The sequence below is a fragment of the Cervus elaphus genome, chromosome 20 (assembly GCF_910594005.1).
Source record: "Cervus elaphus chromosome 20, mCerEla1.1, whole genome shotgun sequence".
NCBI lineage: Eukaryota > Metazoa > Chordata > Mammalia > Artiodactyla > Cervidae > Cervus > Cervus elaphus.
The window spans coordinates 118,030,068-118,045,941 of NC_057834.1; the positions used below are offsets into that span (position 1 = coordinate 118,030,068).

Here is a 15,874-nt window from a genome sequence, read left to right on the forward strand (position 1 = left end):
GGCTATGACTCAGGTGCTTCACAACTAGATTTATAGCCACTTCACTGACAGTTCAATTTAAAACAATAAACACTGTTGGCACTTCATTGACAGTTCAATTTTAAAGAATTTAAAACAATATACTCTGGGATGCATACACAGTGATTAGACACGAATCCTTGAAGGGAAGGTGGATGCAGTAACCAAAAAGTCACAGAATAGGAGATTAGGAAGAGATAGGTGATTTGACTGACAACCCTCTTCTCAGGGAGGAACCAGAGATTTACATGAGAGCTCTTGAGGTCCAGTCTTGGTTATAACTTTGAATTGAACAAGGATCTTCTCCAATTCTGTTTTCTCATGCTGGCTTTGAAAACTATATCGTGAAATTCAAATAAGAAAAGGAAAAACCATTATTATTTTTTATAGTTGGAGACGCCACTAGCACAAGTTGCCACGACCACCCTGGAACTCAGGGCTCTTGAGTCCACCTCCCTGCCCTGCACACCGTCCTATTAATACAGCTATTCTCTTCCTCCTCTGGCTTTGGGCCCATAGTTTGACGTCACAGACGAACTGCCCCGCCCACCCCGCCTCTTCGGCAGCCCCGCCTCCTCGTGCGGCCCCGCCCCTCTCGGCGTTCGCCAAGCCCTGCCCCCAGGCGCTCGTACTCAAGAGGCGGCTCCGGCGCGTTCCCGCCGGGCTTCTCTTCCGGCCCCGCCCCTCCCGGCTGCTATGACAACGAGTCCGCGCCCCGCGCACCGCTGCTGCTCGGGCGGGACCCAGGCTGGACCGCGGGCCCCGGCCTGGGGGCCACAGCCGTCACCGCCGCCGCCACCTCGTCTCCTCCCCGTTCCCGCCCCGCCCTGCGTCTCCTCGCCTCCCTCGGGTCCGCGGCCGGGGTCTGTCCCCGCCGCCCCAACCCCGCCCGGATGCCGAAGGTGAAGGCGCTGCAATGCGCCCTGGCGCTGGAGATCCGCTCTGTGAGTACTGGTCGCGCCCCCACCGCCGCCGCCCGGGTGTCGTGAGCCTCGGGAATTTACTCGGGACGCCGCCTCCGTTCACTTCCGAGAACCCCGGTTCACCTAGAAACTTCCTCCACGCTCCGAGTCATCCCTATGGAGCCCTGGCCCGGTGTCACTTGGGTCTTCCTCAGCCTCAAAAATCACGAATGCCCTCCCGCTCCAGTCACACAGAGGTCTGATCCCCACCCCTCAGCTCCCCTAACTTCCTCTCAGCTTCCAGTTCGAGTTTCTTCAAATCCTGTCTAAACCACTTTTGAAAGTCCTGCTCTCCGCGTGCTTTACTTTCCAATGGATTGGGGTAGGGGTAGGGGTTTCTTTTAAAAATTCGTCTTCTCTGCGCCTGTTCTTTTCGTGAGAGATTATTACTGACCTGAGTTCTCCCCAGTCTTAGGGGGTGGGGACTGGGGGATGGGTTTCTTCTTAAATCAGTGATGGTGGGTTCCTTCGGACTGGTTAGCAAGCTTTGATTAGTGAAGGGGCCTTTCCTTTCAAATCTCCAAAGTAGAATCCCCACACTCCACAACCGAAGTGTGTCATTGCACGCAGCAGCTTGCCATCCCCCCCCCCCCCCGCGTCCCGCCACCCCTCAGAAACCATGTTCCTGCAGTCCGCAAACTCTCCCAATGTTGAGAGGGATCCCCTATCCTTCCCTTCACTCCAAGAAAGGCACCAACTTTAAGAGGAAAACTACTCATTCTCTCAACTTGCTGGAGACGACCCGCAACCCTATGGAAGAGATGCCAAAGAGGGAGGGTCCTGTCCCCGACCTTGCTGTGGAAATCCAGCTGAGGCAGAGAACTCCCGTGTCCTTCCGCAGAGAAGGGCCCTGGACCTCTTCAAGCTCTGAGCAAACACCATCCCTCTAAACAATCTCATAGGACCTTCCAAGGGGTTTTGATCTCCTTCCCCCTCATTCTTTACAGAACCCTCCATTATCCTCTTAAGAAGAAAGCCCCAGTTTCTCTCTTCTGGAGGAAATCCACCCAAAAGTCTTTCCATACCTCTGTTTTAGACCTGTAAGCAGTTTGGAAACACAATTCCAAAACACAATTCCTCCTCCTTCAGTCCTTTTTTTTTTTTTCTTTTTCTGTTTCTTTAAGTCCTTTTATTTCTCAGTTCTTTCATCTCCCAGCAAAACGTGTGTGTGTGTGTGTGTGTGTGTGTATGGGTGTATGGGTGTGTGCTGTGTTTTAGTACTTTACATAGCCAGTAACTCCCCTGGGTGCTGCACCGAGTAGCCCTCCCCACTTCCTTCCTGCACGCCCTGCAGTCAAGGCTCCCCCGCCTGCAACCTCTCCGAAAGCATCTCCTGCTTTCCTGTCTGTCCTTCCTCACATTATTACAGTGAGGCCAGTGAGGCACAGCCCCTGAAACCTCCAGGGAAATCACAAGACTGTTTTACGTCTTTTGCTGGGTCTTAAAGAAAGGAAGGCTGGGTAGGGCAGAGTGTGAGGCAGGGGTGGAGAACAAAGTTTCTGGTTCTCTTGTTTTATGTTTAAGGCTGCAGAGATTTTACTCCCTGCAATGTCAGAAACTCTGTAGTTTTAGTTTCAGATGCTTTTTTAATCCCACAGCTGCCAGAGTTTGGCAGCCTTTTTGTAAAGGAGGATTCATTTGGCAAAAGAATACACAAAGCTTCCTGAACCGCTTGGCAGTAAAACTCTGGAGTTCAGCCTCTCTAGACTGGCTGCTTCCTCCTCTGCTGACCAATGGAGTTTAGCGGCCTGCCGAGAGCAGCTGCCTGTTGCATCCCTTCCTTGGCCAATCCAGTCTTGCTTAGAGGAAGTATCAGTGCTTTGTGGTGACGACTACTGCCTGAAGGGGTTGGAGAGAGAAAAGTTATTTCACTCGCCTTTCTCTCCAGTATTATCAGAGGGAAAGTGAATGACTATACAGTGGAACTTTGGTGTTCATCCTGGCTTAAGAAATTATGCGTGTGGAAACATTACTGTTTTCAACAAACATTTGAATCAAGAATTTTACAGTTCTAAGAAATCTTTTCATTGGATTATTATTATTCCTTTTTTTTTTTACAGATGAGGAAATAGCATGACTATTTTTAGGGGCAGATCTGCAGTAAGAGGCTAAGATTTCTGACCAGCAAAAGCCCCATTAAATTACTCTGATGCTCAAAAGGAGCAAAAAATAAATAAAAATAAAAACTGTTAATAATCATATAGGTTAAACAAGCTTGATTTGGCTTTGACTGAATAGAGGAGTTATATGAGCAAAGATATTTTTAATGTCTTTTCAATTTCATTTTTTTTTCAATTTAATTCAATTCTTTACATTTATGGCGTAAAAGTCAAAACTGTATAAAATGATACATTCCGAGAAGTCTCACTTCCAGCCCTATTCAAACATATTTTCCATCTATTTTTAACTGCTATAAGAAACCATTTTGACTGATTCTTCTAGTATTTCCTTTTGTAATATAATCTCAATAGATACACACACACACAGTACACTGCCCCTTCCCATATATATTTTTTACTTTCCTTCCTTTCCTTCATGATAGATAGCGTATTACATAAGCTACTCTGCACTTTGCTTTTATACTTTCTATAATGTATCCTGAAGATCACTCAAGATCTAAAAAAGTTGACATTTTCTTTTCCCCCTCAATTTTTTATTGACATTTTTCAAACATAGAGTTGTTGAGAGAATAGTACAATGAATAACTATATCTCATGACCCGTGTTCATTAGTTTGATATATCTGTACATTTGTATATGTATAATAAATTTTTTTGGTAAAATATGACAGAGTTGTTGCCATGAGACTCCTGAATTCTTTAATATATGTGTTCTAAAAATAAGGACGTTGTTCTACATAACCTCAATACTATTATCACACCTATGATAATTATTGATGCTTTCTTAGTATCTAGTCCATTTTCAGGTTTTCCTCGTTGTCACAGAAATGACTTGTATAGTTTGCTTTTCCAAACCAGGATCCAATGAAAGTTTACATGTTGCATTTGGTTGTTAGATCCTTTTGGTTCATTTTAATGTAAAGCAGTTCTACTTTTTCATTTCCACAATGTCTTTTCTTTTGTGGATTTAAATAAATTCATACACTGTATATAACCATTATTCAGATCAAGGTTTAGAACTCTTACAGCACCCCAGTAAATTCCCTTGTTCCTCCTTTTAAGCCCTGCACAAAGGGAACACTTACTCTGATTTCTGTCACTCACTACTGATTAGTTTGCCAGTACTTGAGCTTCATATTAAATGAGCTATATAGTGTAAAATATTTTCTGTGGGCTTCTCTTGCTCATTGTATTTTTGAGACCCATCCATGTTGCTGTGCTTATCAGTAGTTATTCCTTTATACTGTGTAGTAGCTATTATATGGTTCTATGGTTATATATGGTATAACCATATCTATGGTTATATATATCATATATATATATATCATATATATATATATGGTTCACACCAGATTTCTGTCATATGGTTCACACCAGATTTTGTTGTACACCACAACGTGTTTAAGCCTTCTCTTTATTGTTGATTATTTGGGTTGTTACCAGGTTGTGACTGTCTTGGATAAAGCTACTATGCACATTCATTCCTGAAAAAGTCTTTTTATGCACATTATGTTAAGGAGACCAGACTCGGATACAGGACATCCCATGTTATTGTCTGATTTTTTTTCCCATTGTGGTGACATTTAATTTGCTCTTCTAAACTGGAAATTAGGTGTTTAAATTCTACTTGCTTATTGAAAATGTGGCACTTCATTTTCTTCTCCCTTTTCCATGTTTATTTTTTGTTGCAGTCTTGTATTTGTGGCAATCTCATCTTTGAAACTATGATAATATGAAAGCAAAAATGAGTAAACATGAAAGGTTTTGGTGTATAACACAATATTTTGAGTTGCTCAACAGAACCAAGATTTGAGAGAAAATATATTGCTGGGAAAGAAAGTGTGACTTTTCTCAAGGAACCTTGGGAAAATGATATAATATGCCAAGTAACTCAATTTTAAAGAGCAGCCAAAAATTATATTTCCTATCACTTACACTTTTGATATTTGAAACAAATGTGATACAAAAAAGTATATTTGCTGCTGCTTCTCTCTACCTTCTTCTTACTCAGTAGTGCAGTTTCCATGAGTTTTTTTTTTTGGGGAATATAAGCAGAAGAAATTGGAGGTATAAGAGTAAAGCCCAATGCCTGAGCAGTAAAACCAGCCAATTTGCTTTACCTGAATAGTGTCAGTTTGGGATTAGTCAATATTATATAATTCCCATTTTTTCTTCTCTATATTTCCCTCACCTTGTTACCTCACTCAAATTATTGCTGGCATTGAAGCAAAGAGATCTAGGTCCTTTTCTATCACTATTCATCTGATCATCTGTGATGGTTATCTGGTTTCCTTACTCAATTATGCTGCAGTTGGTATTTCCCTGGAATACAGACTTTTTAAAACTTTGCCTATAAAGTACTTCAGACTTACAGAAAAAGAAAAGCTAAATATTGTAATCTTTCCCCACCCTGATTTAATAAATGCCCATTTTACATTTCCTGAAGGTTTTTGTTTTTAAGAAAATGTTACAGATCTAGTTTAAGGCCCTTTTGCACCTCTTTCTGAGTCCAGTTTTCCTCCCTCCCTTCCTAGAGGTAACATAATCACTGTCCTGAAGTTGGACTGTATTCTTTTCATTCAGGTTTTTTATGTTTGCTACATATTTGTGTATGCCTACATAATCTGTATACTATTGCTCTGTTTTAAAATCTTACACAAATGATATAATACTGTAGGTTGTTGTTCAGTCACCAAGTCGTGTCCAACTCTTTGCGACCCCATAGACTGCAGGAAATACTGTGGGTGTCCTGTAAATCTGTTTTCCCACTTCACTGTTTCTAAAATTTGTCGCCAAGTGTTGATTCTTGCAAATCTAGTTCATTTCCTTAATTGTTACATTTTGTTGTTGTTGTTGTTGTTTAGTTGCTAAGTCACACCTGACATTTTTGTGATTGCATGGACTGTAGCCCATCAGGCTCCTCTCTCTCTGAGTTTCCCAGGCAAGAATACTAGAGTGGGTCGCCACTTCCTTCTCCAGGGGATCTTTTCAACCCAGGGATAGAACCCGCATCTCCTGCATTGGCAGGCAGATTCTTTACCACTGAACTACCTAGGAGGCCCGGTAGTTGCATAATGCTGTATGTTTGCATGAGAGATTTAATTCTTCTTCCCCTATTGATGGACTTTTAACTGCCAGTGTTCCTCTTTTTGAATATTACAAATAGCATTGTAGTGAGAATATTCATACATATCTTGGTGTCCATGAATCTGTTGTTCTCAAGGGCTGGTACTGTGCCCTAGGGAGCCTTGAATATATATCTATACATATACATGAAAGCCTGTTTATAATTATTAGAGATTAAGAATCTAACTCTGTTTTATGTATAAACACAGACCTTCTGTGTGTGTGGAAAAGTTTTAAGTATAGTGATTTTTCCAGTGATGCAGTTACCATGTAAAGTGAGGAAAGAGTATACTTTGTTTTGTTTGGAACTCTGTTAAGAGTTTACTTTTTCAGAAAATCATGGCATCACTGGCAGCTTTGCTTAAATTGAGTTGCCAGTGGGTGGCACCTACCATTCAGCACTTGAAACTGACCAGTTCATGTTGATTCTGTGAATAGGTGCAAAAAGTGTATCCTCAAGCCTAGTCCTATCTCAGCATTTACACATAGAAATATGTAATTATAAAGTATTTCTGTATTTTTTTTTTTCAGTTTTGGCATTGGTTTATTTTTTCAGTTACAGCTATAGGTAAACTACAAAAGTTGTAAAAGCAGAATTTGGGATCTTAGAGACACCCAGTGCTCTAGGGTGTAGATTTAGAAATGAAACTATTGAGTTGTAGGGAATTGTGTTAGTTTCTTAGGGCTTCTATGACAAATCACCATATAACTTGTTGGTTATATGTCATGTAAATTTCAAAGATCTTCCAGTTGACGCTAATTTTTTCACTTTGTTTTTGCTTTTTTTAGTAATGCCTTTTGTTTTCAGTTTCTTTGTTCTTTTTGTTGTTGTTGTTGCTGATAAAGAATGCTACTGAGTCCTTAACTTTTTATGGAACTATAGCATATATTTAGAAAGTGTACGTATACAAAGTGTATAATTACCACCCAGATGGATAGTCAGAATATTATCAGCACTCCAGGTTGCTTCCTTGTGCTCCATTCCTTCCTGGCTATTCCACCTCCCCTCTTCTCTTCTCAGAGGTAACCACTCTCTTGACTTCTATCTCAGTGTATTTTGAACTTGTAATGTCAATTTCTCTCTCTCTTTCTCTCTGCCTCCTTTCACTCCCTGTCTCCTTCCACTTTTTTATGTGACTTCTTTGTGAGAATTCATCCATGTTGTCATGGTAAGCAGTAAGTCTTTATCCTTTCTATTGTCTCTTCCCCAACTTTATTGATATATATAATTGATACATAGCATTATATATGTTTAAACTGTACAGTATGTTGATTTATGTTTATAAAATTGCAAAATGATTGCTACCAAAATATTAGCTACTATCTCCATCCTGTCACATAGTTGCCAATCTTTTTTGAGTTGAGAACAGGTAAGATTTACTTTCTTAGCAACATTCAAGCATACAGTACAGTATTATTAATTATAGTGACCACGCTGTTTACATTAGATACTTGTTAATCTTATAACTAGAAGTTTACACCCTTTGACCACTTATCTCCCCATTTCCCCCACCTCCTCAACCCTTGGGAAGCACCACTCTACTCTCTGTTTCTCTTGAGTTGATCTTTTTAGATTTCACATATAAGTGATATCTTACAGGGTTTGTTTTTTTCTGTTTCATTTAGCATAATGCCTTCAAGGTCCATCCAGTTTGTCACAAATGACAGGATTTCATTTTTTCTGTTGGCTGAATAGTGTTGCTACGTATATATCCCATGTTCTTTGTCCATTCATCCAGTTATCCATTGACAGACACTTAGGTTACCTTCTTATCTTGGGTGTTGTGAGTAATGCTGTTGTGAACATGAGAGTACAGATATGAGATCTTGATTTCAGTTCCTTTGGGTATACATCCAAAATTAGGGTTGCTGGATCATATATGGTCATTCTATTTCGGGTTATTTGAGGAACCTCCATACTGTTTTCCATAGTGTCTGTGCGCAATTTTCATTCCCACAAGCAGTGTCTTTATGATTCCCTTTTCTTTAGATCCTCACCAACACTGGTTATATCATGTCTTCTTCATGATATTTCCTGTGATATGTGTGAAGTGATATCTAATTGTAGTTTTGATTTGCATTTCCCTGATGATTTGTGATGTTGAGCATCTTTTCATGTACCTGTTGGCTGTTTAATTCCTTATGATTATACAGTCAGTCAGTTCAGTCACTGAGTCGTGTCCGACTCTTTGTGACCCCATGGACTGCTGCGCGCCAAGCTTCCCTGTCTATCACCAATTCCTGGAGCTTACTCAAACTCATGTCCATTGAGTCAGTGATCCCATCCAACCATCTCATCCTCTGTTGTCTCCTTCTCTTCCCACCTTCAATTGTTCCCAGCATCAGGGTCTTTTTCAATGAGTCAGTTCTTCACATCAGGTGACCAAAATATTGGAGTTTCAACTATAGCATCAGTCCTTCCAATGAATATTCAGGACTGATTTCCTTTAGGATGGACTGGTTGGATCTCCTTGCAGTCCAAGGAACTCTCAAGAGTCTTCCCCAACACCACACTTCAAAAGCATCAGTTCTTAGGTGCTCAGCTTTCTTTATAGTCCAACTCTCACATCCATACATGACTACTGGAAAAACCATAGCTTTGACTAGATGGACTTTTGTTGGCAAAGTAATGTCTTTGTTTTTTAATATGCTGTCTAGGTTGGTCATAGGTTTTCTTCCAAGGAGTGAGCGTCTTTTAACTTCATGGCTGCAGTTGCCATCTGCAGTGATTTTGGAGCCCAAGAAAATAAAGCTCTCACTGTTTCCATTGTTTCCCCATCTATTTGCCGTGAAGTGATGGGACTGGATGCCATGATCTTAGTTTTCTGAATGTTGAGCTTTAACTCAACTTTTTCACTCTCCTCTTTCACTTTCATCAAGAGGCTCTTTAGTTCTTCTTTGCTTTCTTCAATAAGGGTGGTGTCATCTGCATACCTGAGGTTATTGGTATTTCTCCCGGCAATATTGATTCCAGCTCGTGCTTCATCCAGCCTGACATTTCCCATTATGTACTCTGCATAGAAGTTAAACAAGCAGGGTGACAATATATAGCCTTGATGTACTCCTTTCTGAATTTGGAAGCAGTCTGTTGTTCCACGTCCAGTTCTAACTGTTGCTTCTTGACCTGCATACAGATTTCTCAGGAGGAAGGTCAGGTGGTCTGGTATTCTCCTCTCCTGAAGAATTTTCCAGTTTGTTGTGAACCACACAATCAAAGGCTTTGGCGTAGTCAATAAAGCAGAAGTAGGTGTTTTTCTGGAACTCTCTTGCTTTTCTGATGATTCAGTAGATGTTGGCAATTTGATCTCTGGTTCCTCTGCCTTTCCTAATCCAGCTTGAACATCTGGAAGTTCTCGGTTCATGTAATGTTGAAGCCTGGCTTGAAGAATTTTGAGTAATACTTTGCTATTATGTGTGATGAGTGCAGTTGTGCAGTAGTTTGAGCATTCTTTGGCATTGCCTTTCTTTGGGATTGGAATGAAAACGGACCTCTTCCAGTCCTGTGGCCACTGCTGAGTTTTCCAAATTTGCTGGGATATTGAGTGCAGCACTTTCACAGCATCATCTTTTAGGATTTGAAACAGCTCAGCTGGAATTCTCTCACCTCCACTAGCTTTATTGGCAGTGATGCTTCCTAAGGCCCACTTGACTTCACATTCCAGGACATCTTGCTCTAGATGAGTGATCACACCACTGTGGTTATCTGGGTCATGAAGATCTTTTTTGTATGATTCTTCTGTGTATTCTTGCCACCTCTTCTTAGTATCTTCTGCTTTTGTTAGATCCATACCATTTCTGTCCTTTATTGTGCCCATCTTTGCATGAAATGTTCCCTTGGTATTTCTAATTTTCTTGAAGAAGTCTCTAGTCTTCCCATTCTATTGTTTTCCTCTATTTCTTTGCACTGATCACTGAGGAAGGCTTTCTTATCTCTCCTTGCTATTCTTTGGAACTCTGCATTCAAATGGGTGTATCTTTCCTTTTCTCCTTTGCTTTTCACTTCTCTTCTTTTTCACAGCTGTTTGTAAGGCCTCCTCAGACAACTGTTTTGCCTTTTTGCATTTCTTTTTTTGGGGATGGTCTTGATCACTGCGTCCTGTATAAAGTAATGAACCTCTGTCCATAGTTCTTCAGGCACTCTATCAGATCTAATCCCTTGAATCTACTTGTCACTTCCATTGTATAATCTTAAGGGATTTGATTTAGGTCATACCTGAATGGTCTAGTGGTTTTCCCTACTTTCTTCAAGTTAAGTCTGAATTTAGCTATAAGGAGTTCATGATCTGAGCCACAGTCAGCTCCCAGACTTGTTTTTGCTGACTATGTAAAGTTTTTCCACTTTTGGCTGCAAAGAATATAGTCAATCTGATTTCGCTATTGACCATCTGGTGATGTCCATGTGTAGAGTCTTCTCCTTTGTTGTTGGAAGAGGGTGTTTGCTATGACCAGTGTGTTGTCTTGGTAAAACTCTGTTAGCCTTTGCCCTGCTTCATTCTGTACTCCAAGGCCAAATTTGCCTGTCACTCCAGGTGTTTCTTGACTTCTATTTTAGCATTCCAGTTCCCTATATAATGAAAATATATAATGAAAAGGACATCTTTTTCAGGGTGTTAGTTCTAGAAGGTCTTGTAGGTCTTCATAGAACCATTCAGCTTCAGCTTCTTCAGAATTACTGGTCAGGGCATAGACTTGAATTACTGTGATATTGAATGGTTTGCCTTGAAAATGAACAGAGATCATTCTGTCATTTTTGAGATTGCATCCAAGTACTGCGTTTCAGACTCTTTTGTTGACTATGATGGCTACTCCATTTCTTCTGAGGGATTCTTGGCCACAGTAGTAGATATAATGGTCATCTGAGTTAAATTCACCCATTCCAGTCCATTTTAGTTTACAGATTCCTAAGATGTTGACATTCACTCTTGCCATCTCCTGTTTGATGACTTCTAATTTGCCTTGACTCATGGACCTAACATTGCAGGTTGGTATGAAATATTGCTCTTTCCAGCATCAGACTTGACTTCCATCACTAGTCACATCCACAGCTGGGTGTTGTTTTTACTCTGTCTCTGTCTCTTCATTGTTTCTGGAGTTATTTCTCCACCGATCTTCAGTAGCATATTGGGCACCTGCTGACCTGGGGAGTTCATCTTTCAGTGTCCTATCTTTTTGCCTTTTCATACTGTTCATGGGATTCTCAAGGCAAGAATACTGAAGAGGTTTGCCATTCCCTTCTCCAGTGGACCATGTTTTGTCAGAACTCTCCACCAAGAACCGTCTGTCTTGGGTGTCCCTACATGGCATGGCTCATAGTTCTCAACATGGCAGAGTAGAAGGACGTGCACTCATCTTCTCCTGTGAGAACTCCACAATTACAACTCGCTGCTGAACAACCATCGACAGGAGAATGTTGGATCCCACCAAAAAAAGTTAGCTCACGTCCAAGGGCAAAGGAGAACCATCCAGGAGGATGGTAGGAGGGGTGAAATCATGTTTAGAATCAAACCCCACCAGAGATGCTTGGAGGGTTCAAACAAATGTTTTACGCACCAGGACCCAAGGACCCCACAGAGACTGAGCCAGAACTGTGTTTGAGTGTCTCCTGCAGAGGTATGAGTCAGCAGGGGCTCTGGGTGCAGTAGACCTGGGTATGGCATAAGCCCTCTTGGAGGAGGTAGCCATTAACCCTACTGTGAAGCTGCCAGAACTTACACAGGACTAAGGAAATAGACTTTTGGAGGGCACAAACAAAACCTTGTGCCCACCAGGACCCAAGAGAATGGAACAGTGACCCCACAAGAGACTGACCCAGACTTGCCCGTGAGTGTTCTGGAGACTCTGGCAGAGGCGTGGGTTGGCGGTAACTTGCTGCAGGGTTGGGGGCATGCAACAGTGTGTGTGCACGGGACCTTTTGAAGTAGGTTGCCATTATCTTCATTACCTCCACCATAGTTTGGCCTCAGGTGAAACAATAGGGAGGGAACACCGCCCTGTCCATCAACAGAAAATTGGATTAAAGGTTTACTGAGCATGGCCCTGCCCATCAGAACAAGACCCAGTTTCCCCCTCAGTCAGTCTCTCCCATCAAGAAGCTTCTATAAGCCTCTTATCCTTCTCCATCAGAGGGCAGGCAGAGTGAAAACCACAGTCAGAGAAAACTAACCAGTCTGATCGCATGGACCAGCAGCCTTGTCTAACTCATGATTATACAGAGGAAGTGACAAATAGATTCACAGGATTAGATCTGATAGACAGGGTACCTGAAGAAATAGGGACAGAGGTTCATGACGTTGTACAGGAGGCAGTGATCAAGACTATTCCCAAGAAAAAGAAATGCAAAAAGGCAAAATGGTTGTCTAAGGAGGCCTTACAAATAGCTTAGAAAAGAAGAGAAACTAAAGGCAAAGGAGAAAAGGAAAGATATACTCATCTGAATGCAGAGTTCCAAAGAGTAGCAAGGAGAGATAAGAAAGCCTTCCTCAGTGATCAGTGCAAATAAATAGAGGAAAACAATAGAATGGGAAAGACTAGAGATCTCTTCAAAAAAATTAAGAGATACCAAGGGAATATTTCATGCAAAGATGGACACTGTAAAGGACAGAATTGGTATAGACCTATCAGAAGCAGATGATGTTAAGAAGAGGTCCAAGAATACACTGAATAACTATACAAAAAAGATCTTAATGACCCAAATAACCACAGTGGTGTGGTCACTCACCTAGAGCCAGACATCCTGAAATGCAAAGTCAAGTAGACCTTAGGAACCATCACTACCAACAAAACTAGTGGAGGTGAGGGAATTCCAGTTGAGTTATTTAAAATCCTAAAAGATGATGCTGTGAAAGTGCTGCACTCAATATGCCAGCAAATTTGGAAAACTCAGCAGTGGCCACAGGACTGGAAAAGGTCAGTTTTCATTCCCATCCCAAAGAAAGGCAGTCCCCAAGAATGCTTAAACTACTGCACAACTGCACTCATCTCACACAATAGTAAAGTAATGCTCAAAACTCTCCAAGCGAGTCTTCAACAGTACATGAACTGTGAAGCTGAATTTAGAAAAGACAGGGGAACCAGAGATCAAATTGCCAACATCCATTGGATCATAGAAAAAGCAAGAGAGTTCCAGAGAAGACATCTACTTCTGCTTTATTGACTATGCCAAAGTCTTTGACTGTGTGAGTCACAACAAACTGTGGAAAATTCTTCAAGACAGGGAAATAACAGATCACCTTACCTGCCTCCTGGGAAATCTGTATGCAGGTCAAGAAGCAACAGTTAGAACTGGACATGGAGTAGTGGACTGGTTCCAAATTGGGAAAGGAGTAGTACGTCAAGGCTGTATATTGTCACCCTGCTTTTTTAACTTATATGCAGAATCGTCATGTGAAATGCCAGGCTGATTGAAGTAGAAGCTGGAATCAAGATTGCAGGGAGAAATATCTGTAACTTTAGATATGCAGATGACACCACCCTTATGGCAGAAAGCAAATAAGAGCTAAAGAGCTTCTTGATGCAAATGAAAAAGGAGAGTGAAAAAGTTGGCTTAAAACTCAACATTCAGAAAACTAAGATCATGACATCTGGTCCCATCACTTCATGGCAAATAGATGGGGAAACAAAACAGTGAGATACTTTATTTTCTTGGGCTGCAAAATCACTGCACATGGTGACTACATCATGAAATTAAAGGACGCTTGCTCTTTGGTAGAAAAGCTATGACCAACCTAGACAGCATATTAAAAAGCAGAGATATTACTTTGGCGACAAGGTCCGTCTAGTCAAAGCTATGGTCTTTTCAGTAGTCATGTATAGGTGTGAGAGTTGGACTGTAAAGAAAGCTGAGCACTGAAGAATTGATGCTTTTGAACTGTGGTGTTGGAGAAGACTCTTGCAAGTCCCTTGGACTGCAAGGAGATCAAACCAGTCCGTTCTGAAGGAAACCAGTCGTGGATATTCATTGGAAGGACTGATGCTGAAGCTGAAGCTCTAATACTTTGGCCACTTGATGCGAAGAACTGACTCATTTGAAAAGACCCTGATACTGGGAAAGATTGAAGGTAGGAGGAGAAGGGGACAACAGAGGATGAGAATGTTGGATGGCATCACTGACTCGATGGACATGAGTTTCAGTAAGTTCCAGGGGTTGGTGATGGTAGGGAAGCCTGGCGTGCTGCAGTCCATGGGATCACAAATAGTTGGACACAACTGAGACTGAGTGAACTGAACTGAACTTGGAAAACTATTCCTTTTCTCTATGTCCATTCTATTGTTGATGACATTTTCATATTTTTCCAATTTTGTAATATTAGAAATTGTGCTGCGATGAACATTTCTGTGCATGTCCTTGCATATTTTGAATTCAGCAACATTGCTGAAATCTCATGTAAATTATTTGGATTTCCTATGTGGAAAATCATGTTTACAGATAAAGTCAGTTTTGACTTCTGTACAATCTTTTTTCTTTTTCTTACTTATGTCTTGACTAGTACAGTGTTAAGTAGTGGGAATAACAGTACATATAGTTGTCATTTTATTTAAGTTATGGTGAAGTCACCAGTATTAGATAGAATCTTAAAAAAATGCTGTCAGTGGACTAGTTTTTGACTTTAAAAAGCAATGACAATTTCATATATTTCAACCTAATATAATATTGGATGTAGGATTTTCATTTAAGTTAAGAAAGTTCCCTTCTATCCCTAATTTTTTTTTTTTTTTTTGGCCACACTGTTTGGCCTATGTGATGTGGAATCTTAGTTCCCTACCAGTGATTGAACCAGGGACCTTGGAAGTGAGAGTGCAGAGTCCTAACCACTGGACTACCATGGAATTCCCCATAATATTTAAAATATTCTGAGCTTGAATTATACTGAATGGTTTTCCCTAAGCCTAATGTTGTGTTGTTCAGTTGCTCAGTTGTGTCCAACTCTTTGCGACCCCATGGATTGTAGCCCACCAGGCTCCTCTGTCCATGGGATTTTTTTTATGGCAAAAATACTGGAATGGTTTGCCATTTCCTCCTCCAGGAAAATATTGAATATTTTATAATTTTTATAAAATTTATTGTATACTATTTACTTTGGCTTATGAGCTATTTTAAGAGTTTGTTTAAATTTCAAGATATAGAACTTATATGTGTCTTTTTCTTCCTCCCCTTCCCTCTTCTCCCACTCCCCATGCATGCACACACACATATACATGCATTCTGTCTTTTATTGTGGTATTTTTTTTTTTTAAATCACTCATTTATTTAATTGTTTCTGGCTATGCTGGTCTTCGTTGTTGCGCGCAGTCTTTCTCTAGTTGTGGTGAGTGGGAGTTACTCTCAGTTGTGGTGCACAGGCTTCTCATTTTAGCGGCTTCTCTTGCTGCAGATGACTTCGGTAGTTGCCGCATACGGGCTCTAGAGCACTGGCTCAGTAGTTGTGGCTCATGGGTTTAGTTGCCCTGCACCACATGGGATCTTCCCAGACCAGGAATTGAACCTGTGTCCCCTGCCTTGGGAGGCAGATTCTTAACCCCTGGACCACTGGCGAAGTCCTAATGTGTTTTAATATAATTGCATTGGGAGTATTGAATGAAATTTGGGTCATACTGATTGTTTTTGTTGTAATTTTCAGTGTATTGTTATCCAATTATTATGTATATATTT

General features: G+C 41.0%; 1 protein-coding gene across 7 annotated transcripts in view; it reads left to right on the plus strand.

The window, feature by feature from the left end:
- Positions 1-659: 659 nt before the first annotated feature.
- The window catches only part of SPATA6 (spermatogenesis associated 6), a 144,117-nt gene continuing 128,902 nt past the window's right edge, over positions 660-15,874 (plus strand). For 2 of the 7 annotated variants that reach the window (XM_043876908.1, XM_043876909.1), the window contains exon 1: positions 687-962. In XM_043876908.1, coding sequence (XP_043732843.1) covers positions 935-962 — 28 coding nt within the window. In that variant the 5' untranslated portion in view covers positions 687-934. The other 5 variants (XM_043876903.1, XM_043876905.1, XM_043876906.1 and 2 more) reach the window with 4 other exon arrangements.